Genomic DNA, 23995 nt, shown 5'->3' with positions numbered 1-23995 from the left:
CTCTGGTAAAATGATGGGGACCGTAGCAAGAGCAGAGGTGGTCTGGGTGGAATCCAAGTGGGCAGTCAGGGGTCTCGATCCAGCAGAGAGACACCTTTCTACCACGTCGAATGCCGAAGGAGAGCAAACCTCCTAAGAAACCAATAACGAGGCCGGTCTACCTGGGTCTGATGAGAGAATCAGAGCCGGGCCTGAAGTGGTCGAAGCTCCGAGGGAAGGAACTTGGCACGACAAAAGAGGAGCCGATGAAAAAAAAGCTCCACTCTCTCAGATCAGACACTCAAGCTCCGGCTACGAGAGCAGCTCTTATCAGAGCTGGTCAGATCCGACCCCCTGACTAAAGCCATCCTTGGATCAGAATACTCCGAACCCAATGGACGGATCAGAGAAGGAGATATTGGCTGCAAAAAAGAAAGCGAGCTCTCCCCTCCTGAGGGAGAGGGGGCTGGGCAAGACCCCCATCTGGACCTCCTCATCATTTTATCCATATCGGCCTCAGACAAAGACCGAGTGGACCTCGATGAGGCCACGGACTCTGACCTTGCGGGTCGGGGCACCGAGGCTCTAGAAGATGAGCTTGTCTCCTCTGGCTCCGGGGAGAACCTCAGAGATCGGAGCTGAGGGGAGTCACGGATCCATAAGGTTTTTTCAGGTGAAGGGAGGTCCGGAGGCCTCTTGTGCTTTTCCCTTGCCTTCGACTCTCTCTCCTTCTCTCTGGCCCTTTTCCGCCCCGCTTCCACAGGCTTTTGTACAGGAGGTTGAGTCCCAGCCTGGGAGGGAGAGGAGAAGCCAGGGGAAGAGAAGAACGAGAGGCTCCACAGCAGTCGCTGTGACTGAAGCCAGAGACAAGGCAACAGTCTCTGAAGGGGGAAGAAGGCCTTTCAGAGCATACTTGGCCTTCCTAGCTTTAATGGCACGAGGGTTGAACCCCACAAACATATAAGCACAGTCTACACTCAGATGGGCCCCGCCCAAGAACATAACACACAAGAGTGTGGCCACCTGCAGGGGATAATTTATGGCCACACTCAGTGCATCTTTTGAAAATAGGCTCGTCAGCCATACTGTCAGAAGAAAGAAAAATTTTCTTTCTTTCTGAGAACACCCACTCACCACACACACACACAAACACACACACAGAAACACTGGGGGGGGGGGGGGGCAAAAAATCCACACAACTATTCAAACTAAGCTAACTACCCTAAAAAACTATAACTTGATGCACCAAGTGAGGGGAGGAGAAAAGGGAACCTATTTTATCATTATCTAAAGATTTGTAAAGAAAAGAGATATTTTTAAAGCTTTTTACCCACTTGAAAACCTGGAGCTCAGGAGATCACGATGCATAAGCTATTGGCGGCAAATGAGATCAGTGGTTGGAAGGCAGTGGAGGTGTATTATGGGTAAGGGGAGGAGCTTGAAGCACAGAGCAGATGCTAGTAAAGCTGCCGGCTCGGATCCGATATGGATCCATATTCCCCCAGGTTGAAGACCCAATGAAGTAAACTACTTCAGATCCAATGCTTTCTTTAGTGATTCTTAGCTTCAGTCACCACTGTGGTTTAAATATATATATATGTATATATATAACAGGCTCACAATCTAAGAAATTTTCATTATTTTTCAAAAGTGTACAATATGATCAATCATTTATTGATAGGTTCAAATGTCAAGCTGACCTACTAGCCTTCAACAGACTTGACTGCCACAACAACATTATGATTATTTTCTTCTTTTTCCTTTATCTAGGTGATTTCCCACTGTGTTTGCAAATCACTTAACCATCTCTAATCACACCTGAGCCAGTTTGTTCCACAGGGGTGCAAGGAATCCCTTGCAAATTTCCTTGGCTGAGAACCATCCAGAAGGGACATCATCCAGGAACAGATCAGGGAGTTTGGTGCTCTATATGACATTCCAACAATGAGTGACATTTTATGTTCAAAGTTCTAGTCTCTCCCCCTTGGATGGTGAAGTGGGCACCTACATCACTATATGTTCCACCTATGCCCCTCTATCAGCTCACATTCATCTTTTTCAGCCAACAAGTGCTATCATCACCAGCTTCTGGTTTGGTTGCCACACTCAAATTATGTTCTGTCCTGGCCTTTGGCTTTTCAACTCAGACACTGCCCTCCAGTAGTGTTCGGATCAGAAGTACCAACTTCAGTAAGCCAGAACCCATTCCTCTGCCCAGAATGGGCATACCCATCTCCCAGGCCATGCCATCTAGCACTCAAGCTGCTAAAAAACTCAAGTTGCCCGGGTCATAGTAAGGGTGTTACTTCTCTTTGTCACTGGCATGGATTACTTCCTATTTCCCATATACATATTATGATTATTTTCTAATTAAATCACTGACTGATTCATTCTGCTTGTAAGAGAAAAGCTATTCCATAATCCTGGATACTGTTTTGCAATGCACCTGTCATTCTTTTCTCTTCTTCACATGTATTTTTATTACTAGATTCCCATATCTGGACTCCCCAGCAGTGCCTTCCCAATCTGCAATAATTTATTTTACATTTGTTTACTGGAATAGTCCGTTTGGGTGGAAGCCCATTTTCAGCAGAAGCCCAAGGAGAAAAGCTCAGATTTAAAAATATACATTGACAATTGCATTACAAAACATGGTTGCATATATCCATTAGTTCACAGGCACAATTAGAGAGTTTACAGTAGCAATATGAGAAGGGTAGACCCCCCCCCCTTTTTTTTACAAAGCAGAAGGTGGTGTGGATTTATATACAAATGCATTTATACATATATGTTTTTGGAAGACAGGTACACTGACTTTGTGGATTTGCATTATGAAGACAATACTTGTATTGCCTTGGTCTCCGTAGCAGGTTGGTACTGTTAGCACTGTTAACCTATATTGATGGGGGTGGGGGTTTAGAGATAGGAGAATGGTGGAGAGGATATGGATGTGTAGGTAAGGGATCTCTGATGGTGAATATTTTGGAAGAAGAGAGTATGCAGGGGAGAAGCATGTAAATGCAAATTAACCTGGATTGATACAGGAGCAGAGCCATTTGCTGGAGAGGTGGTCTTTTAGCAGTTTTTTGAATTGTGTGGGTTGGTAGTGTTTAGAATATGTTGGGGAATTGTGTTCCAGATTTTAGAAATGCGGTGGGAGTAAAGGGTATTCCCAGCATTGTTGTTACTTCTGGACACTTGGAGTGTTTTATGTGAGGATTAGAGTTGTCAAGTGTTTGTATATGGTTGGAGCATTTGTTGTAAGGCTGGAGTTCTACTTGACTGGTGTACTACGCGATGGGTGAGAGTAAGTTGGATGTAGGTTAATTGTTGGGGAAGTTCAAACCATTTTAGTTGTTGTAAAGCATCACAGTGGTGGGATCTGTGTGTGGAGCTAGTGCTGTAGCAGGACTCCAATATATAACGCATATATTGTACAGACCTTTGGCCTGGTGGCACAGGTCATAAATGAAAAGTGACTAACAAAGACCATCTTACTAACTTGATTAACAAATTAAAAATAAGAGAGACAGAATGGCAAGCTTACCCTTCAAACTGACTGTCCAATTACCAAGTAAAAAAAATCACTTATACAATAATGAGTAAGCTGAAGAAATTAAATGGTTAATGCTACACAGATTGTATGCTAGCAAAACAACTGCATACTGCCTGACAAACGACTACTTCCCAAAATTTAAATGATGAAAACGAAGTGACACTACCCATTAGGTTAATTTATGATCTTCCTTCTGCAATCACAGCCTACCTGAAAATACATTACATTACTACTACTGGAAAGTCAGACTGTACATTCCCTCTCATTGCATCATAGCACAACAATCCTGGTCATGTCTCTGTGTAATCCAGACACTAATAAAACATTTACTGCACGGGAAAGGTATTTTACTATATTACTGAGATGATAAAAGAAAGTCAACTTTGTCCCATACTTCAAAGGTAACTAAAACCATGGAGTAAAAATTACGTTTACTCAATACACTATCATTAATTACGACCACCAAAAATAACAGACGTTCTTTTTGTCAGAAACAAACTCATCAAAAGTTTCTTCTGTCAAGTCTGTCCCCACTTCTCAGAAGTGGTACAACCCCAGAGGACAGTTAAGTTAGACTGGGGGAGTTGAAGCCCCCCACAACAGTGGATTAGAAGGACCAGAAATATATCGAGGATATATCCACTTCCACAGGGGGCAAACTCAATAAATCAGACACTCAATACATTTTGCCCTTGTTCTAAAGGGCAAAAGCCCATAAACCATGGAATGTGATATTTAGCTGTGCATGTACTTTTCAGCATAAGTGTCAAGCTACTGCTAATTATCAGAAATGCAAACAGTCCCTAACATCATATACCCGAGCACTACAGAGACTGCTAGTTATAAAAGCTACAGGAAATAAGAGAAAACGGTGTTAAAATGACAAAGTCCATGGCAGAACATTCAAGTCAAAACATATAAAAAATAAGAGAAAACTGTGTTAAAATGACAAAGTCCATGGCAGAACATTCAAGTCAAAAAATATAAAAAATTCACATTACAGTACCTTTAGTGGAGGTCCTACATGGGGTGGCTTCACACCATTTACAAGCAGATGTGTCAGCTGCTGGGATATAAAATCCTTTTTCAAATATACATTGATGAAACCTAAGGACAGAAAAATAGCAAAGCAACAATGTAACCAAAATGCTTCACTGAAGGCAGGAGAACATATAAAAAAAATCAGAACTCTCCAAACAGGAATTCACTTTTAAAACTACATTCATTTAACAATGATCAGTTTAAAATGAAAAAAAAAGCCACCATGCAGATCCATATAAATTTTGTTTTTTTAACGTGCAGTGGAGGACGGTTCCCTATTTGCCACCACCCAGTGGCCAACAAGTCCCCAAATTCTCTCCTTCCTTAAAATTGGAGACGCAAATGCACAATTATACAAGAAGTAAAACAAAGTAAAAGATAACACCACCCTAAAACTGATATAAAAATACATTTTTCACAGTATCTCAAAAATGTATCCACTACTAATGCATCAAAATTACTTTGTGCTTTTTTTTTTGTTTTGTTTTTTATACCCTGAAATGGCTATCATGGAAACTGCTACACTGAAGTGATCTTGTTTGAAAGTTTTTTGTCCTCCTCCCAGAATGGACCTTGAATCACTATAATATGATACAGCCTAGACATCATAAAGTCTTATTTTTTGCTCCATTTGTTTAGGGTCTTCATAATGTGACACAGCATTATCATCATAACCAAGGTCTTGTTTTGTCCTCTTCCATTTATTTACAGCGACTGTGCTGTGAATCAATGTCATTTTAGATGCACTGTGAAACAGGTTCTTTTTTAACTAAAACAAATAAATGGATAAATAAACTTTCTTCTGCGCTTACTTGAAGCCTGTAAAAGCCTAACATAAATAGGCCATTTTCTTCAATGAAGACAAGAGAGATGAAAAAGCAAGGTCTGCTAATTGTTCAAAGCTAGAGCCTTTAAAAATTCGAACAATACTCTGTTGATACAAAAGTGATCACAAGTACTCCATTCAAAGAGCTAGTACGTCAAAAAAGAAAAAAAACTGTCTGCAGTTTCTTATACTATGCTTAATTTTGTAGTTGTGTGAATAAAGGCAACACTTTAGTGGTAAAAAATGACATTGTTTATCCATTTAGGTAGGTCTGGAGTATAACTAATTTTTGTTAATATAAAGATTTCTCTAATAACTCTAGGGGAAAAAATCTTTCACTTCAGTTGTTTAGAGCACTTTACTGACTTAGGCAAGATACGTACCCAGGATACAAAACTGTGAGTGGAAACCAACAGTGAAAAAGTACAGTTGTGTACACTTACCATGAATGTAGATGTTCGAGAGTATTCACTGTTGCAGTCACTCATTTGGGTTATCCCTGCCAGGGTATCCCTCAGCCAGTCCGAATACCAGAGGCTTAGTATTTCTGCGTCGGTTGCTGTCGCTTCAGGACTGACGTCAGGTCGTCAGTAGTGTAAAGTAAGGCAGGAGACACCATTACATCACTTTTTCTTGCCCTAACCTGTCAGGAGCCCCCAAGTGGGAGCCAGGTTCTGGTGGAAGAACTCCACCAGTAGAAAGTAAATACCAATATGTCCATTGTAAGGAAAGAGAAGAAAGAAGAGGGGGATGGAGGGAGGGGATCCAGGACTGCAACAGTGAATACACTTGAACATCTGCATTTATGGTAAGTGTACACAACTGTACTATGTTCTTCGTGTTTCACTGTTGCAGTCATCACATTTGGGTTAATTCCCAAAGCCGAGGAACTGGGTGGAGGCAAGGAAATTCGGGACTGACTAGGATGCCCTGCAAGACTGCAAAGGCAAACCCTGCCCTGGATTTGGAGATGATAGACAAGTGGTAATGTTTGGCAAAGGTGTGAACATATGCCCAGGTGGCAGCCTGTAGGATGTCACTGGTGGGGTCTCCTCTGAGGAAAGCTGCAGAGGTGGAGGCTGCTCTGGTGGAGTGAGTCCTGACCACCTTGGGGGGGGGGAGGCTTTCCATGTTGTTTGTAGCAGAAATAGATGCAGTGTGCTATCCATTTGGAAATTGTTTGTTTGGAGATGGCTTTGCCCTCTGCCCCTGCAGCAAAGCTAACCAGCAACTGATCAGACTTTCTGAAGGATTTAGTCCTGTCCAGACAGAATCTGAGCTGTCTGTGCACATCTAGAGAGTGCAGGATCCTTTCCCTCTTGTTCTGTGGGTTAGGAAAAAAGGTGGACAAATGAATGAATGCATTGGTTGAGAGCCACACTGGACACCACCTTGGGCATGAAGGATGGGTTAGTTCTGAGGGATACCTGTCAGCATGGAATATGATGAAGGGTTCCACAGCCATGAGTGTTTGCAGCTCAGAGACCCTTCTGGCTGAAGTGATGGCCAGAAGGAAAGCTGTCTTCCAGGAGAGAAATTTTAGCTCTGCTGAAGAGGCTGGTTCGAAAGGGGGCAAGGTGAGCTTTTCCAACACAAACTTAAGGTCCCAAGCTGGGGTTGGCATTCGTTTGTGTAGCCTCAAGATGCTAGCCCCTCTTAGGAACTGTTTGATCAAAGGGTGTGAGAAAAGGGGCTGCTCAGTGGGAAAATGTGCAGAGATAGCAGAGGCATGAATTTTAAGAGAGGAAAAAGAGAGGCCACTGTACAGCAGGTTAGCTAAGTAATCCAGGATGAGAGGGAGGGAGGGCTGTGCCGTACTGGCTTAGCCTGAATCCAGGTGCAGAACCTTTTCCATTTATCAACATAAGACTACCTAGTGTTAGGGTGTCTGGCCTCAAGTATAACATCTAAAACCTGTTTACTGAGGTTGGCAGATTGCTCGGGGATTAGGGAATAAGCCAAGCTGCCAAACTGAGTGTATGCAATTGGGGGTGCATGAATTCCCCTTTCCTCTGGGTCAGGAGGTTTGGAATCTGAGGAAGATGCCATGGTGGCAGTGGGAACAGGCTGCGCAGCAAGAGGTACCAGTCCTGGTGAGCCTATTCTGGAGCTATATGAATTGTCCTTGGTTTTTCCTCCTTTATTTTGAGCAGTGCCCTGGGTATGAGAGGTAGGGGAGGAAAGGCACAGACAGATAGATATACCCAGGGGAAGGACAGGGCATCCACTTTCCAAGCCATGCAATGGTGCTCTCTGATGCAGAACTTGCTGAGCTGATGGTTGGTGTGGGAGGCAAAGAGGTCGACCTTTGGGGTGCACCATTTCTGAGTGATTAGGGTGAATGTTCTTCTGTTGAGCTGCCACTCGTGTGTGTCAAGAAGATTTCTGGTTAAGTGGTCTGCCACAGAGTTGAGAGAACCTGGTAGGAATTGTGCTAACAGGTGGAGTTGCATGGCATTGGCTGTGTGCCAAAGGGTCATGGCCAGCCTGCATAGAGGGTAGGAGCAAGTCCCTCCCTGCTTGTTGATATACCACATCACAGTGGTGCTGTCTGTTTTGATCAGGAGAGCCCCTGGGGAGAGAAGGGGCTTGAAAGCTATCAAGGAGTACTGGACAGCTATCATCTGTTTTTGGTTGATGTGCAGACGGATTTGCTGTGGGCTCCATTGGCCTTGTATGCACCTGTCGTCCAGGTTTGCAACCCAGGTATAGTCTGATGCACCTGTGGTGAGGAAGGTAAGTTCCTTGTTGTGGGAGCATGCTGTTGCCCACCAAAGAAAATCTTTTCTGAGGCAAGGTATTATAGGTATAAGAGTCTCCTGGTCTTAAGAGTGTTGACACCAAAGGTTTTTTAGGTACCACTGAAGTTTCCTCATTCACAGTCTGGCATATGGAATGAGTAGAATGCAAGATGCCATGAACCCCAGAGCTTGCAGGATTTTCCTTGCAGATAGCTGGGGTCTGGTGGCTAGTTGAGAGAAGTAGGCTGTCAGGAAAGTTTGCTTTTCTGGTGTAAGGAATGCCATCTGGTATGCTCTGTCCAGGCTTGCTCCCAGGAATATAATCCTTTGGGTGGGTACCTATTTGGATTTCTTTTCATTTATTCTGTACCCTAGGCAGATTAGCAGGGATTTCAGCAGCTTTTCTTGGCCATCTGCCTGAATTAGGCAGTCGTCTAAGTATGGGTAAATATCGATATTCCTTTGTCTGCAAAAGGCAATGACCGGAGCCATACATTTTGTGAAAATTCTGGGAGCAGTAGATAAGCCAAGGGAAAGTACAGTTGTGTTCACTTACCATAAATGTAGATGTTCGAGTGTATTCACTGTTGCAGTCATCACATTTGTGTTATCCCTGCCAGGGTAGCCCTCAGTCGGCCCGAATACCAGAGGCTTAGTATTTCTGCATCAGTTGCTGTCACTCCAGGACTGATGTCAGGTCGTCAGTGTTATAAATTAAGGCACAAAGTGCAGACAGAGAAATCCGGATTTGATCGAAACCGATTTTATTAAAAAAGTCTAAAAAACACGCCAATTACATACAATAAATCATAAACGCCAATTATAATCCAAAAGCGTTTTCGTCTTATACTATAGACTTCATCAGATGAATGACAAATCTGTTAGTGAACCTTTTATATAATGTTGTTAATTACATAATCAGGCAATCAACCTATAAAAATGCTAAAAACAAACTATCACCTAAAATTGTCATGAAAAAAAGACATTTCATAGAAAAATATACATTATAAAATACTTTAAAAACTTTAAAAATACCATGTTCTTACTTTATCAATTTATATACATTTCTTTATTTAAAAACTAAAACCTTTTGTTAAATGAATTAGTTCAGTTAATATAATAAATAAAATTCCCTCTAAACCCAGCACTATGTCTACAAGGCAGATAAGGTTTAAGGATGTGGTTAGAGAGGACATGCAGGTGGTTGGTGTGACAGAGCAAGATGCAGAGGACAGGAAGAAATGGAAACAGGTGATCTGCTGTGGCGACCCCCTAATCGGGAAAAGCCGAAAGAAGAAGAAGAAGGTTAGCACAAGAAAAAAGGATCCCCAATGGGGTACTTAGCTTTAGAGGACTTCAGCTTCAATTCGGTAGACGAAACTCGGGTAGCGGCTGACCGGCACTTGTGCGAAATGCTTCTGCTTCAGGGTCCACTGCAAGAAAGACTGACGTAATGGCATCGGCTGCATTACTTTATACTACTGACGTCAGTCCTGAAGTGACAGCAACTGACGCAGAAATACTAAGCCTCTGGTATTCGGGCCAGCCGAGGGCTACCCTGGCAGGGATAACCCAAATGTGATGACTGCAACAGTGAAACACAAAGAACATCTACAGAAACTGTGCTGTCTAGGCTAGGTAATGGTATCTCAAACAAATTCCTTTCTGAAACAGTGTGGTTGGCCTAAGAAAAAACTGTGGGACCTTCAAGATATAAGCAGAAAAACAAGAGGAAATCGGAGGGGGTCCCTAATTATTGAAGCGTGTCTGAGAACTAAACAACAGAGACTACAAATAACTCTAGAAACAGGTAAACTATTTTAGATTGTCGAGTGTCAGGTTATGCAAAACATTAATACCAGTGTTAATTGAGCAAACAGGTTGATCAGACCTCTCCTAATGTGCAAAATGGAGACATTTCTAAGAGAGACAGTAAAAGTTACCATTTCAGTTATTGTCAAGTAATTACACTGTCTGGATTGTCAGCAAAGAAGACATATGGAGAAAAATACATTAAAATAATCTAGAAAAGAAAAACAAGCTCTGGTGGTGAAGAACCTTACAGGTATTCGGCACAAAGCAGTTCAGGTTTCAGCTTTAGTACAGGAGATGGCTTCCAGTAATTTACAGTAAAAAAATATAAATGAAATTCTTAGGTGTTTAATAACCAAAATCAAATGACTAAAGGCTGGAAAATAGAAACTTGTAGCTATTCTGAAGAGCTGACGCAACTGTAAAAACAAGAGGCAGAAGTGAAGGAAATACTGGCTGAGCATGAGGCTTCTCAAAAACAGCTGTTTCAAACAACAGTACAGTTAGAAGATACAGAACACAGAGAAAAAAATGATTTTTTTGTTAGTATATTAGAGAACCTGGACCAAACAGACTGTGTCCATTTTATGAAAATAGTAGTAAGCAAATGGGCTGGTGCTCCACATCAAGATTTGTATATTGAGAAGATGACAGGAGACAGTCTAAGAAGTTATTTTAGAATGAGAGTTACAGAAATTATGGTTTGGTCATGTATCAATTAGAGAATTTCAAAGAAGAATAAGTACATGCAGAAACAGAAAAGAAATAAAGATAGAAAGAAACAAGGAAATTACATGGAGATATTAAAGAATATGGAAAGTTTGCTACAATAACAGTGTATTGTTTTTGTAGGAAGAAAACTGCATGAAGAAAAAATAATGAAGATAAAATTATATGACACAGCAGTATTATCGAAAAGGGTGAAAGGAAGAAGTTACTAACATTTTTGGCAAAATGTGTAAGAAATTATGAATGTATAAGAGAAAAATGAGGGATGAAGAAGGGAAAGAGAAGTGTACAAAGGAACAGATTATAGATGTAGTAGATGGACATGTGGAACATATACATGATGGAAGAAAAGATGAAAAGGAACGTATGTGGGATGTTAAACAATCTGGGAAAAGTAAGTTAAAAGATTTGGGAGAAAAACAAATATATAACAAATTGATGAAATTTTAAAGATGGCTAATATAGAATCAGTTCTAGGAATAGATGGCATACAGTACAACATATATAAAAAAATGAAGAACAATTGAAAAGGATTATTCTTCAAAGTTGCAAATGAATAGTTGGAGGAACGAACACAAGGAGAAGGAGTGTGTGCAGCTACAACAAAAGGAAATAAGACAGATAGCAACTGGTGACCAGTAATGAAAGTTAAGTACTTAACCACAACTCTAGATCCATGTTAACTTTATCTGTCCAGCTCAACAAATATATTCTGGATCCCGTTACCTTTTTCCAGTTTTTGGATCTTGGGCTGTTCTCCCTCACTACCTATAATGCCCCCCCCCCAAAAAAAAAATACCTCAGATCAAGTTTGACCTCCATGTATTGCATATAGCCTGAGATATGCTCAAGAAATCCACAATATCCTGGCAAAATTTATATAACAGGGAAGATCAGCTCAAAGTCTGAAGGTATGAAAAGGCCCTGGTCAGGTCTAATTGGTCAGACGAGAGTCAAAAGTGATGATTTTGGGCCAGATGGATAAGGACATCATGGATCTAGCTTTATGGTAAGTATATAAACTTTGTAATCAATGCTGTCTATCGGTCTGGATCAACAAATGTGGTCAATTCTCCAAACACTAAAACTACAAAATGGTTTCAAGGAAGGATATTCCAAAGGATGGTGAAACTGAAAGATGCACATGATTTTGACTGCACATCCAGCTTATAATGAGACACACAGGTATGAACTGTAGACCATGTAATCATAGGTTTATAGGCTGATACTAGGCGATCTGCCCTAGGGCATTTATAAGCCTAGCCAGAGTGTGTTTGGTTTTTGCCGCCCTTCTAGATTAGTTGACTGTACCTCTGTATAATAGGTCACAGAAGGCAGCCCTTTTAAGGTTAGTTTACTGTACCTCTGTCTAGCAGGGACACAGAAGAGATCCCAGGGGTAAACTTACGATCTCCCATCCACTCATCAAGATTTCTCTTGAAGAGGGTCAGTGAGGGGCTCTGCCTAACATGGATTCAGATTTTGTTCCAGAGTGAGGGGAGCCTCTGGGATATGAATCTGTCCCTCCAGCATGTCCTATTTATTTCTGTGCTGAGGATCAAGTCCCTAGAGCGAGTAGGTCTAAGGGATTTGGATTTCCTGAGGTGCAGCATGTCCATTAATTCTGGGTTGGACATGGCTTTATACGTCAGACACAGATCGCCTCTGAGTAGGCTGTACGCAACTGAGTAGAGCTGGAGTTTCTTTAGCCGAACTGCATAGGGCATCTGTTTGAGTCCCTTGATCCTCTTGGTGAGGTACTTTTGGAGTCTTTCCAGTTGCTGCAGGTGTCGGGTAAGTTACATCCCAAATGGGGCATTGTGTTCAATTATGGGTCTGATAAGTGATGAGTAGAGGGGCACAATGACCTCTCTTGATCTAGATGTGAACCCTTTTGTGATAAGGTGGGCTATATAGAAGGTCTTTCTAACCACTTTGGCAACGTGATTGTCAAAGGAGAGATTACTATCTACTTGGGTCCCCAAGTCCCTAATTACTTCTTCCGTACTTAATGGATTACCGCCTATGTGGTAATTTGTGGGCACTTTGTTTTTCCCAAAGGGGATGACTATGCACTTTTTGGCATTTAGCTTTAGGCCATGGCTCTGGCATCAGTTATCTGTCTCTGTGAGACCCTTTTGGAGGATGCTTGTGTCAGCCAGAGAGTCGATTATGGCACCCAGTTTGCAGTCATCTGTGAACTTGGTCAGCCATAGTCCACCCGTTTTAGCCTGTACCTCGGAGAAATATATACCGAACAAGAGATGTCCCAGGACTGAGCCTTGTGGGACGCCACTTGTAACTGGTTTAGAGTCTGACATGGCACCTGCTATTCTGACCATGTGGGTTCTATCCCTGAGCCAGTTTGTAACCCATCTTGCGACATAGGGGTTGATATTTAAGCTGGTGAGCTTATTTATGATGCCCGAGTGGGGTATTGTGTCGAAGGCTTTTGCGAGGTCCAGGTAGGCTGTGTGGACTACCTTCCCTTCATCTATGGCTTTGGTAACTGTTTCAAAGAAGCTGACCAGGTTCAAGAGGCAAGATCTGCCCTTAACAAAGCCGAATTGGGTAGGATCCAGTGTCTGGAGGTTCCCAATATCTTTATGATTTCCATGATGATACGCTCCATAGCTTTGTAGACCAGGCTAGTCAGGCTTATAGGGCGATAGTTTCCGGGGTCTCTTGTGGCACCACCTTTGTGGAGTGGGACCACTGTTGCTGTACACCATTCCTTGGGTACATATCCTGTAGTAAAGCTGAGACTGAACAGTAACTTTATGTGAGGGTTTAGTTCTTCTTGGAGCTCATGTAAGACGTAGCCCGGGACACCGTCTGGTCCCACTGATGCTGTGTTTTTTGCTTTGGAGTGGGCATCTCTCACCTGTGCATCTGTGATCTCAGGGAGGCTACACTCTGTTGGGATAGGCATTTGCTCTTTTGGGGGGGAAGGGGGGGGACGTTTGCACTGAACCTTTCTGCAAGGATGTTGGCAATGTCTGTGGGTTCAGTGTATTTTTTGTCATTTTGCACTAACTCAGAGCATATCTGTGAGTTGCCTCCCAGGTTCCTGACATAACTAAAGAAGTCCTTCTGATTATCTTTAGTGTCTTGTGCAATTTTTCTTTCGAAGCTGGCCTTAGATGATTTTATGAGGAATCGTAGTTTCTTGCTAGTACTGTTCAGAGATGCCTTCCCTTTTTGGGATTTTGCTCTAGCATGTAGTAGCTTCCTCCTTCTGTTGTATAGCTTATTTATGGCTGGGGTCCACCAGACAGGTCTCCTGCCTTTGGAGGAGCGAGTCTTGGTTTTGTTTGGGATAGCATGATCCATGCATTCCTGTAGGTGTCCATGGAATGCTTTTGTAAAGGATTCTGCATTTTGGGCCGTATTTTCCACTGGCCCGGGGGCTATGAAGGATTCCACTTCGTACAAATCTCATATATGGGAACTCTGGCAAAGGAAGCACTGGAGGCTACCAGTGTTCTGGTTGAATAAGCCTTAGGTTTATGCACAAGTGCAACTCTTCCTCCTCTACATTTGAAGGCAATGGAATCAGAGAGCCATTTGAACAATGTAACTTTAGAAACACCTTGCAACAATTTATCTTTTGATTAAGAAATGAAAAGCTGATCTCTTTTTCTGAATTCCTTGGTCTGACGCAAATAGAATCTCAATTGAAGGTGAATGTCCATCAAGTGCAAGATGAATTCATCTTTGTTAAAAAAATTTAAAAAGAGAACTGGTCAATTAATTGTCTGATTAGAAAGGTCTCAGAAGCCACCTTAGGAAGAAAATTAGGGTTTGTCCAAAGGAAAACCCTGTCCCTGTGAAAGATCAAGTAGGGAAGACTGCATGATATGGCTTGCATCCCTGAAATTCTTCTCACAGAAGTGATTGCCATAAGATAGTTTTCCAAGACAAAAACTTCAAATCTGTAGTGATCATTGTCTCAAAAGGTGGTTTGAGCAAGGCCTGAAGCATTACTGTAATATCCCAAGGAGGAATAGGATCTTTGATAGGTGAACTAAGCTGGAAAGTTCCTTTAAGAAAGCCTTGGATAACTTTAAGGAGGCAACAAGTTTAAGTTTTTTCCAAAAATGCAAGTTAGATATGGCTGCCATTTGAAATGTAATAGTAGACAAACAAGCACCTTCTTGAAATAATCATATTAAAAAAAAAAAAAAAGATGTAAACTCTGACAGAAAGCCCAAAGAGTGAATTTTTTCCACCTACTTCTGTAAACCTTCCTTGCGTTAGGTTTCTGGGATTGCAACAAGATAAGGTCATCAGAAGCAGAAAGCATGGCATTTCAAGCCATAATTAGAATTGGAGGAACAGTACTGTTAGACCTTTCAGGTCTCAGTGAGGTTGGTCAGACGGATGAGAAAGAAGATCTGGACAAGGATCTAGCACCCAAGGAGGGTGTATCAGATAAGGCCAAGGGTAGGGGAACCAAACTTGCCAAGGCCAGAACAGGGCAATGACAATTACCACTGCCTTGTATCAGATGGCTTTCTGTAGAAATTTGGTTACGATGGAAAGGACAGGAAAAGCATACAGAAGACCAAGGGGACAGTTGTGGAGAAGAGCATCCCTCAGTGACTAACCTTCCGGGAGAATCAGGGCAAAGTAGCTGCTACACTTGGTGCTTAGACGAAAAGTGAAATGCTCACAGCACATCTGGCCCCAGTGTCTGAAAATCACAGATGCCACTGCCTGGTAGAGGGACCACTCATAGGACAGAATAGATCTCTTCAGTTTATTCAATAAGACGTGAATTCCGTAGGATACATGGTACCACCAGAAGAGGTTTAGAAGGCATTACCTACTGCCAAACCCATCTGGCTTGCTGGAATAGCAGGTACAAGCAGGTTCCCCCATTTGTTGATGTGCCAAACTACAGTCATGTTGTCCATCTGAATGGAGATCACACCTTTAGGACAGAGTCCCGAAATACATGCAATGCTAGGAGGTCTACTCTCATTTCCACTGTACAAACTGAGTAAGAAAATTAGAAGAGGGGTTTGCCATGGATGCCAAACAAGTACTGCATTGCTTACAACTATTACATGAATGCAACGTCCCAGCAAGTTGGAAAAAAATTTAGTATGGCAAGGCATTTTATGGGGGGAAGGTATAATTTCCAGTAATGTTTTGGCATGCAGATGACGTACTATTAGTAGGAAAAAAAGAATCTAAAGAACATAACAGAGGAAGTAGGAAGTTTAAGATTACATTTAAATAAAGAAAAGAGTAAAGACATGGGACGTGGTGAAAACTGAAGGAGCAGTATCATTTTTAGGAGTGAAATACGGTAGAAGAAAGACAGTAGAAGAGAAAGTGGAAGGTATTTTGGAAAAAGTCACAGCCCACTGCAATAGATGAAGGCAATACAGCTGGTGGTGTCTCCATATTCTTACAAAAAAAAAAGAAAGAGGAAAAAAATCACTTCTAGGCTTACACCACATGCAGACATACACACCCCCATGAAAGTTGATGATGTAAGGGATATGAGAACTCAATGTGGACAACAAACTGTCCTTCAATCAGACCCTTTTCATAGCACAGCTCATACCTAAAGGTGTGACCTCCAGGTCCATGGATGTAATCATTCTACTGTACTTGGGTCTCATAGGTTCATAGCCAAATACTAGGCTAGATATGCTTGCAAGTCATTTTAAGCCTAGTCAATTTCCCTGTTTGTGCTTGAAATAACTTATCTCATCTGGTTACAGATTGGCCATATCTATCCCATGGTCGGTAATTATATATTAACCCTAACAAGAATAACTGGGATCATACCATAGACAACGTGAAGGGACCCATGCATTGGTTAAAGCATTTAAGAGCTGCCTCCATTCAGTAGTAGTACAGAGGGCAGTCCTGGGGTAAATTTTCTGTTTCCCATCCACAGATCTAAGATACATCTGAAAACAGACAGGGATACACTTTGTTTTATGCAGTAGGGGAGTCTGTTTCACAGCAGTAGTATCCTCTATGAGATGTACTTGACCCTCCAAGCTTCTATCGATGTTACAGAAGAGGGCTGGGTCCCTAGGTTGAGTATTTCTGATGCCATTTCACTTGCTAATATGCAGTAAATCCATCAGTAATGGTTTGGAGGATGATTTGGATGCCAGACGCAGGTAATTTCTTAGTAGTCTGTAGGATACAGAGTATAGTGACAGAGCTTTGAGTCAGTTCATGTAGGACATGTTGTTTAGGTCTTTATCCTTTTAATAAGGCAAATCTGAGGGGATTCCAGTCATTGCACAGACACATGCCAAAGCTGGCATTATACTCAATGACTGGGCTAATGAGGGCTGAGTAAAGGGAACAATGACATCCCTAGACCTAGACACAATCTCATTCTTTATAAGCTGTACAATACAGAAGGACTTTCTTACAACAATAGACGCAAGTTGTTTAAAATTTAGATCACTGTCTATTCCCAAATCCCGAACAACTGGGTCAACTCTGAGCATTGTCAATGCACTAGTTGGAGTAGATGACTTTCTAAAGGATACAATAATGCATTTTTTGGCATTTAGTCTCAGTCCCTGATTTTGGCACCAGTTAATAACTCGCAAGAAACCTTCCAAGCAGGATGGCTTAGTCATTTGGGGATTCAATGACTGCTCCTAACTTGCAGTCACCTGCATACTTACTCATCCAGGCCCCTTTGGCATTGTCTTATACTTCAGAAAAGTAGATGTCAGACACGAGAGGTCTCAGCACAGAAACCTGGGGCTTCCATTAGTGACTGGTCTCTTTCTCGAGGTAACTTCTCCATTTTGACTGTCTGCATCCTGTCAACCAACTGGCAATTCAACGGGTAACATAGGGGGTTTATTTCACTTTTCTACTATGCCTGTATGGGGAATTGTGTCAAAAGCTTTCTCCAGGTAGAGGTACATGGCATGGACCATTTTGCCTTTATCTATTGCTTTGGTGACCTTTTCAAAAAAATCCACCTGGCTGAGTAAGCATGACCTGCCCTTGACAAATTTAAACTGAAACGGGTCTAGTGTTTGGAGGCTCCCTATGTCCTAATTGATTAATTCCAGAAGTTGCTCCATGGCTTTGCCTGGGTCTGTAGCAGGTCCTCTCTTATGCAGAGGAATGACTGTAGCTGTTTTCGATTTGCTCGGTACAAAACCTATATGGGAGCTGAGACTGAACAGTGTTGTCAGGGGTGTGCCTCAATCATGCTTCATGCTATTTAAGATGCATCCAGGGACAATGTCAGGACCCATCGATGCAGTATTTTTAGCTTTTGATAGCACTTTTAGGACTTGGTTTTGTGTGACAGCTGGAGACGAGTGTGTTTCAAGTATATCTTGGGGGAGAGAGGGATAAAGTTAGTGCTAAACTCATCAGCTAGTAAGTTTGCTATATCTTTATCCTCAGTGTAAGCAACATCATTCACAATCAGTTCAGCTCATTGCTGTACAGTGCTTTTGAGATTAAGAACATAACTAAAAATGCCTTGGGATTGCCTTTGGCTTGCATAGCTATTTTAGCCACAAACATGGATTTGGTGAATTTTATTAAGCTCCTAGGTTATTTATTTCAGTGACAATTGTTCTAATATTCTGGGAATTACTCTTCTTACTTTTGGTCAATATTCTTTTCTTTTTATTACAAAGCTTATAATAAAAATAAAGCTCTCTGTAGGCAGATCATTGAATATAATGCTCCTTTCTGTATGTACGTACTGAAACACTTTCACAAAGCACTTTTACACTAAAAAATTCAAGGGCTTATATCATAAAAACTATGCATACCATCTAAAAGCCTTAACCTTATTTTCTGTATCATACAGGCTGCTAAGAGGAGACCTCTGTCTTACACATACAGACTCATGAAGGATGAGCTCTGTTTAGCCTTCCAAGCACTGAATGTCCCTCCCTTTTGAATCACCTCCATATTCACAGATCCAACGGTGTGCCTAACCCTTGTGCCAAAGGCATTTAAACTTCGTCAACAAAATCTATATCTGCGAGCATGATAAATTCATAAGCAAGCACACTCCTTGCCTTTGGAATAAATTCCTTCTACACGTCAAAGAAAGTAGCACCTCATCTCCTTTCAAAATTAGATGTGACAATTGGTCAGGAACCCATAAATTCATGGCTGGGGTATGAAGAAATAATAATCTTTTTAGAAGGAGTGACTAATGTACTGTCACCATCAGGGGATGTTGCACCTAAGCTTCTTGATACCACTTCATCTGGGTGCTTAGTATGACCCTATGTACCTACACAAATATCTCCCCCATTGCATTTTCTCAAATGTTAAATACAGCCATTATGATACCCTCAAAACAGCACATCGATTAAAGCTGCAAAACTCAGCAAACTTCTCAAAATGCATTACCTAAATACAAGCACAAACAATAACACTGAACTTTTTTGATGCACTGTTATTCACTGACAATATGACTACGAACTTACACAGACTATGAACAGTCTCTGAAAACTATTTAAGAAAGAATACACAGACACCCAACATATTCCACAATGACCAACCATTAATGAAGGTTCTGCTTCTAATGAAATGCCTATCTCAATGCACCAGTACAGACTTAAATAAATGTTAAGTTAAAGATTCTCCTAAATAGTTTGTCACAGATCTGCACTGTAGTTACTCACCCCCCCCCCACCAACATTCTGAAACAAATCCTACACAACTTGAATCAAAATAGAAATCCATCCTATTAGAGGGCCTCTAACATACTGGGACAACAAACACCAAATAACTGGTTATGAAATTAAATAAATGTACAAGGCTTAAACAACAAGTTCACTGTTCTAGCCCATTTAATCACAAAGGCAGCAGAAGGATGCACAGTCAAGCAAACGCATGAAAAAAATTATGAGGTACCACCTCCCATTCTCCTCAGTCAGCTAATAAAATAGATATATTTTCATCGTTTGCCTTTTCGGTTCAAAATAATAAATGTCAACCATTCTAAACAAGTAGACTGGTCACTTTTTCATAACCATCAGTATAGTGATAAAACTTACTCCACCACCTCAAACATGCATTCAAATATCCAAAACAATCTACATCCAACTTAAAATAGGCAACTTCATGACTTTAAATTCCTGCAGGTTGGCATCATACATTATTAATCTGTACAAAAACAGAGATAATGTATGGAATATTTGGAGAAATGTTTTCCATACCAGATGACATACCTGTAAAATGTACAGCTTGTTTAAAAGTTAAACTTGCAAAAGCAGACTATGACAGGTAACATCAAATACCATTTTTCAGAAACCCAAACAAAAGGCTGATCAGAACGAAAAGATTTAATTTTCCTAATGTATTCCAAATGCAGTAAGGGAATTCTCAAAATTGTCTGATCAGTGCAAATTTCAGGGGATGACCTTATAAATAATTTAATTTCTGAGGCCAAAAATCCTGCCCACTACCTCCTCTCTCTCCCAAACATCCTCATTAACAGCCAGCCAAATGCATAAACAACAAAATTCCAAAGAACAAATCAGATCGACACAAACAAAAACAGCACCAGTACCAAAGCATCTCTCAGTTAAACTCATGTTCTGAAACTCATTTCTACCCCCACTGCCTCAACACACTTGCATATCTTCTATAATCTCAGTACAACTAAATCTACCATCCCCAGTGACGAAAAATCTGTGATAACACTGCCAGTTCATACATATCACAATCCCAATATCTCAGTGACCGCAGAAAAGTCAGTGAAATAAAATCTTTCAACACAGCAACTAAAAGATTTCTAGATAGATACAACCCACTTAATACACAACACAGGTTTATAACAAAATCAGTGTTCTGCTCTCTGTTCTGACATGACAGATGTCAAAACAGACAAAGAAAACCTTATAGTAGCCATTTTTAAACAATAAAGGCCTTTGAAAGTGCATGCCACTTAAACCTTAATTTAAAATCTGTCTAATCTACACAAACATAAAAGGCTATTACTTTGGATTAAAAACTTTTTACATAAACCTTTCAAGACCAAAACTACTGCCCTTGGATTCTCATGTGTATCTATACCAGGATCAAGTGTCTTCTGTATAATAAATAATAATCTAACATATGGCCCATATATATTAAACAGAAAACTTGATGCTAACAATATTCTCATTCTACTCTCATGGAAAGATTCCAAAACAACAACAGAGTCTCTGGCATGTTAAAACAATGTAGGTAAGGAAAGTTAGCAAGCCAGATCCGTAACTATGGGATAAGGATTGGCTCTAAGAGCTGGTCGGTTGGGCTCTGGCATGAAGCGAAGCCGGACATGAGCCGCAGCTGGATGAGGCATCACACCCCCCCTCCCCCAGGGAGGTGGGTGGAAGCAGCAACTCGGGACACGCACCAGGCCCATCCTGTGGACTGCCCCTGCTGTGGCTGGGCTTCAGTCCCAACCAACGTCTCACATTGTCCAGCAGCTAGCAGCTGACTTAGAACTGGTGCAGACCAGGGGAATCCAACTGTTTACTTAAAACAAAGCATTGCGAATGCCTGAGATGGGTGTTAATGCAATGTGATTTTTGGCCAGTGCTCTGAATGTCAAAGTGAAGAAATTCAATGAAGCAAGGGTAAAAGGCGAGAGTAACTATGACTCTCTTAAGGTAGCCAAATGCCTTGTCATCTAATTAGTGATGCGCATGAATGGATGAACGAGATTCTCACTGTCCATACGTACTACCTGGCAAAACTATAGTCAAGGGAATAGGCTTGGCAGAATCAGTGGGGAAAGAAGACCCTGATGAGCTTGACTCTAGTCTGGCATTGTGAACCTTTAGGGGTGTTTTACTGATGACGTAGTTACCCGGGTTAGTTAGCTTCCCAAAAGGTGCTATAATGCATTTCTTGGTATTGAGTTTTAAGTCACAGCTTTGGTATCAAATGTTTGTCTGTGTTAGACCTTTGAAGGGTGTACTCGTCTTGGGGGGATTCAATGACTGCTTCCAGTCTGTAATCATCTGATAACATGGTTACCTAGATGCCACTGACATTGGCATTGACACCAAAGAAGTAGATGGCAAAGAGAAGTGGGCCTAGCACAGATCCCTGGGGGACTCCATCGGTGACAGTCTCTTTGTGGAATTGGCCTTACCAGTTCTAACCTCTTGGGTCCTTATCAGTGAGACAGCTAGCTATCCAGCATATTATAAAGGGGTTTATACCTAGTTCCATATTTTTATTGACAATGCCCGAGTGGGGTACTGTATCAAATGCGTTAACCAGATCTACGTAGGCAGTATGCACCATTCTACCGTCTTCCAATGCCTTAATGATCTTTTCAAAGAAGTCCACCAGCTTCAGTAACCATGACCTTCCTTTGATAAAGCTAAAATTGGATGGATCCAGTGTCTGGACATCTCCTATGTCCTTGATGATAATTTCTCTAATTCTTTCTATGGCTTTGCAAACAGTCAGACTACTGGGTCTGTAGTTCCAGGAGATGTTGAAGGTCCTCCCTTATGAAGGGGAATGACCATCACAGTCCTCCATTCACATGGTACAAAGCCTATTTTAAGACTATAGTTTAATAATGACTCCAGGAGTCCTGATAAGTTGTATTTCAGACTGTTCAGGAGACAACCTAGGATGTTATCGAGGCACACTGAAGCCGTGTTCTTGGCATTAGAGAAAGCAGCCAGTACATGCTCCCTAGGTATAGCTGGTAATTTTCAGGATATTTTTTGGGGATGGTTGGGAGTGAGAGGGGGGCTAAAGTTGGAAATGACTTTGTTTGGTATACTGTCAGGCTCAGTGAATATGGCATCATTAACCACCAGTTCAGCACACTGCTGTGTGCTGCTCTTGAAGTTTCTAACATAGCTGAAGAAAGCCTTATGGTTATCTTACAGCTAAGGAGGGTATCTTAACCTTAAATTGGTTTTGCTTGACCTAATTAGCCCTCTTAGATGCCTATTTAGTTTGCTAAGAGAACTTTTATCTTTATGGGAATTACCCTTCCTGATATTTGCTATAATTTTTTTAACTTTTGCTGTATAACCTGTTTAATATGGGATGCTACCAGGGTGGCTTGTCTCTGGGGCTAGTCTTTGACTTACGTCTGGTAGATACAGCAGCCTCTATGCTACCAGTGAGATAGTTGGACAGAGTTTTTGACAGCAATTCAGCATAGGTTGCTGTGTTCTGTGGGTTTAGAGAGGCAATGACTTTTGACTGACCATCACGTAATAAAAGCTAATTTGCCTTGGAATAGTTCCTTACTGTTACTGTTTTTAATGGGATTATGGACTTGATTTTGATTTAGAAGGAAACAGCTTTATGATCGGACCTTACCAGGGAGGACAATACATTGGGGGGGGGGGGGCATTCTCCTATATTTGTGAGTACGACGTCTAGCATGTTAGAGCCTCTAGTGGGAGTATTCACTATTTGGTGAGGGGTATTTGTATTTACAAACTCCATCAATCTCTCTGCCTGAAGATTTGAGGCAACGTAGGATTCCCAGTCTGTAGAGGGGTAATTAAAGTCTCCCATGAGTAGGGTGTTAGTAAGTGCCTCCAGTAGGTCCAGCTATGTATTGTGAGCTTATTGGGACATGAAGGGTGACCTACAGCTAGGATATGGTACAGAATTTTGTCTGTGTGATCTGTATGTGAAGGAACTCCAGCACCTCACCCCGTTTGATGCACACTTTTCATGAGTTAATATAGAAATGGTATGTATATAAGTATTACAGGCAATATCTATTTAAATCAATGTTACTCAAGCTATATGTTATACAATTTTGATATATAAAATTATCAATAGCACTAGGGCACACTAGGTTACTGTTAATTTTAGGTGCAATATAAACACACTATAATTATAACCACTGTTTTGTCTTATACATATATATTTCTATATATTTTTTAAACATTACTTATACCCTCTTGACAAGTAGTTATGTAAGTAATGGGGTGTTTTAATATTGGTTTTTAGTCTGTACATACATTACTTGATTTTACTCTTACACAATGATTTTCATGCAAGTTTTGAAACTTAAAAGAACTTCATCAAGTAGAAGTATTAGCAGTTACTAGAAATGAGTAAGCACTTCATTGTAGTGCTTCTATGACAGTTTTCATCTAGTATGCTTTCAGTTGTTATCATGTGACCCAGGAGTTACTTGCATCACTAATTGAATTTGAATAACTGAATAATTGTTACAAATTGTTTTAGATTTTGCTATTTAAACCATGAACTTTGTGTGTAAGGTTGTCTGAAGAAGCGGTGTGTGATACATCGCGAAAGCGCTCACTTCTTGGAATAAAGTTGTTTTTATGC

The 23995-nt window shown here is 41.2% G+C and overlaps 1 protein-coding gene across 3 annotated transcripts in view; it reads right to left on the bottom strand.

Moving 5' to 3' along the window:
• RARS1 (arginyl-tRNA synthetase 1) overlaps positions 1-23995 on the bottom strand; it is a 1169219-nt gene that overhangs the window by 466584 nt on the left and 678640 nt on the right. For all 3 annotated transcript variants that reach the window (XM_044069555.1, XM_044069556.1, XM_044069554.1), the window contains exon 5: positions 4542-4642. In XM_044069555.1, coding sequence (XP_043925490.1) covers positions 4542-4642 — 101 coding nt within the window. The remainder of the gene's footprint in view (positions 1-4541; positions 4643-23995) is intronic.

The sequence above is a fragment of the Protopterus annectens genome, chromosome 4.part0, assembly GCF_019279795.1.
Source record: "Protopterus annectens isolate FY-2018-M chromosome 4.part0, PAN1.0, whole genome shotgun sequence".
NCBI classification, from domain to species: domain Eukaryota; kingdom Metazoa; phylum Chordata; order Ceratodontiformes; family Protopteridae; genus Protopterus; species Protopterus annectens.
This window is presented reverse-complemented; position numbering and strand designations above follow the sequence as displayed.